The sequence below is a fragment of the Anneissia japonica genome, unplaced genomic scaffold, assembly GCF_011630105.1.
Source record: "Anneissia japonica isolate Jap-2015-1 unplaced genomic scaffold, ASM1163010v1 scaffold287833_len2544123_cov190, whole genome shotgun sequence".
Taxonomy (NCBI): Eukaryota; Metazoa; Echinodermata; class Crinoidea; order Comatulida; family Comatulidae; genus Anneissia; species Anneissia japonica.
In genome coordinates this window covers 1,564,448-1,566,924 of record NW_022757233.1, presented here as the reverse complement: position 1 = coordinate 1,566,924, position 2,477 = coordinate 1,564,448, and the positions used below count along the sequence as shown (strand labels likewise).

Sequence of the window (2,477 nt, the reverse complement as noted above, 5' to 3'; positions counted from 1 at the left end):
AGATGTGTATAATAGGTATATCCTATGCTTATAAAATCATATATAAATATAAATTCATATTTATGAACTGCGCAGGGGTATCAAAGAAAATTAAAGATTTCAAGTGAAGAATAATAATGTGTGTATTATTCGTTTATTTCTTTAATTGTTTCCTTCAATTCTCTTGGTAAATGTTTTATCCAAACTCTGGAAGCTGCAACAAAAATAAATATATTGTATAAAAAGATTGGATTAAATATTGTAATGACTATTGTTTTAACTAAATTATGAAATATATTTCAGATGGTAAAAACATTCAATTCAATTAAAATCAAAGATACATTTTATTGACCACAATTATTAAAGTATAGTATATGAAAACGCAACAAAAAGAATAGCGTGAAGCACATACTAAATTCCATTGTTTCAATCATAAGATCATGTTTCACCGTGGAAATGGAAATGAAAGAAAGAGAATATAGAAAGATAAAAAGTTGTTAGTAGCAAAACGGAAATAAAAAAATACTTAGCTTAGGGCTATGATAACTGATTGCGAATTAATTATAATAATATATAGGTCCTACGCATATTAAATTTTGCGTTTTCACAACTCCTTCGGCGCTCCATATATTTGTTCGAAATAAACCGCGACCGAAATGAGGCGCGACCGAAACGAAGCGTGAACGAAATGATCGGCTTCCGTTGACATGGGGTCGGTATACCTAGCCTAGGGCCGAGTTTACCTAGTGTCGAGTTGACTTGGGGTCAATTTTAAGGTGAGGAACTAGGGCCTAGGCCTCTAGCCTAGCATAGGCATAGGCGGTGCTAGGCTAGGCTAGGGCCTACCTATCTATCTAGGCCACCATCCATCACAACAAAAGGATTTTATTCTGAATTGATTGGCACATACCTGATTTACAGCGTCCTGTAGCTGCGTTACACGGTCGGCCATTGCATTTTAATATCCTACGGAAGTATAATTACTTTTTGCCCGACAACGAGCAGCTGAATGCGAAAAACGAAAGTTATACACTAGCCCTAGGCCTACCTTTGGTTGTTATTATAAGCATAAGCAAGTCAATCGCCAAGCGAACAACCGCGACCAACTTCTTGTGTGGTGTGACGAGCTTAATGGCGCCCTCTACGCTTTACAAAAAGCGGAGGAGGCCGAGGGAGAATTAAAAGAGGAATTATGCAAACTTGGAAAATCCCGGAGTAGGCCTAGATCGATAGAGGCCTAGGCCCTAGGCTAGACGGTTTTGTTTATAATAGTCGCTCTATTGGAAAAACCCAGATTTTTGTTTCAAGAAGTGGAACTCTTTGGTAGTGGCTCAAATCGGACTTTAAATTTTATTTTTTTCAGTGTGATTTCAGGTAAACATTTAGTTTATAATGTAGGCCCAGGCCTACTGACTGTAGCTTCATCATGGTGTCCGTTTCAGGCTGGTCAGCAGAACCAGAAAGAAATACAAGACTTTCTGATGAGCATTGTCATGTAATTTAGAGGCTCGCCTAAATAATATCAAAGATGGATCATAACTAACAACAATTCTAGTTTACCCCCCACATAGGCCTACCCAGCTGACAAAATAGGTTTTTCCCAGGATACCAATTTTTATAATAAATATATGTAGATTGTTATTGTTTAGATGACATGTTATTGTTATTGTTGTACCGTACCAAAGATACTAGGCCTAGAAATACAAGATAAGAGTTCTCCACACAAAAAAAGTGTTCCACCGAAATGCATGGTGGGAATACAAACAATGTGACGCCCCCTACAGCTGGATCTAAAAAAACTTCTGCCAAACTTTCGTTACCAAGTTGTCGCGTATTTTATTATCAATTCTCAATGGACCTTTCCGCTAAGCTCCGCCCCTTGGATTTTGTTGCTAAGGCCCCACAAGACGACAGTGTTAAAACATACGCGAACACGTGCGTTCGTGGGACAACGTGTGTGTTTGTAAGACGCGTGCGTATTCCTAGCGTTGTTCTGATTAGTCAGTTGTGAAGTTTGATTGACACTCCGGAAAGGTCTATTAAAGAATTGTACACCGCGATGCGCTATGGCGACGTACGGTATTGGAGGGCGTTGCTGTGCAGTAAATTGCAACACATCATGTACAAACAGGGTCATAATTTATATCGATTTCCAAAGGATAGAGAAAGGTAAAATATTGCACTGACATTAAACAAAAAATTAGCTATATATATTATAAATATATATTAACATTTTGTTTTTTTAAACTTGACATATGAATTAGCCTAGCCCTATTGACTTGCGTAGCTAAGATATTGAAGAAAAATAAATAAATAATTAGACCAGCCTAAAATAATGAAAAAAGTACTAAATATTACTCGTTCATATAATAACGCTAGTATTGTATGCAGTTAGTTATTTATGAATGACGTGAAAATGGACCTCTTTTGGTAAAGAAAATTTAATAATATTAATACAGGTCTAACTCTAATTACTTAAGACCACTTTTTGGACCGGG

General features: G+C 36.7%; 2 protein-coding genes across 5 annotated transcripts in view; one reads left to right on the top strand and one right to left on the bottom strand.

The window, feature by feature from the left end:
• LOC117124580 (mediator of RNA polymerase II transcription subunit 21-like) overlaps positions 1-1,074 on the bottom strand; it is a 5,209-nt gene extending 4,135 nt beyond the window's left edge. The window contains exon 1 of the mRNA XM_033270870.1: positions 890-1,074. Coding sequence (XP_033126761.1) covers positions 890-931 — 42 coding nt within the window. The 5' untranslated portion in view covers positions 932-1,074. The remainder of the gene's footprint in view (positions 1-889) is intronic.
• LOC117124579 overlaps positions 625-2,477 on the top strand; it is a 10,845-nt gene continuing 8,992 nt past the window's right edge. For 2 of the 4 annotated variants that reach the window (XM_033270865.1, XM_033270866.1), the window contains exon 1: positions 1,221-1,353. The gene's annotated coding sequence lies outside the window, so the exon portion shown is untranslated. Of the gene's footprint in view, positions 756-1,220; positions 1,354-2,477 lie in introns of those variants that run through there. The other 2 variants (XM_033270869.1, XM_033270867.1) reach the window with 2 other exon arrangements.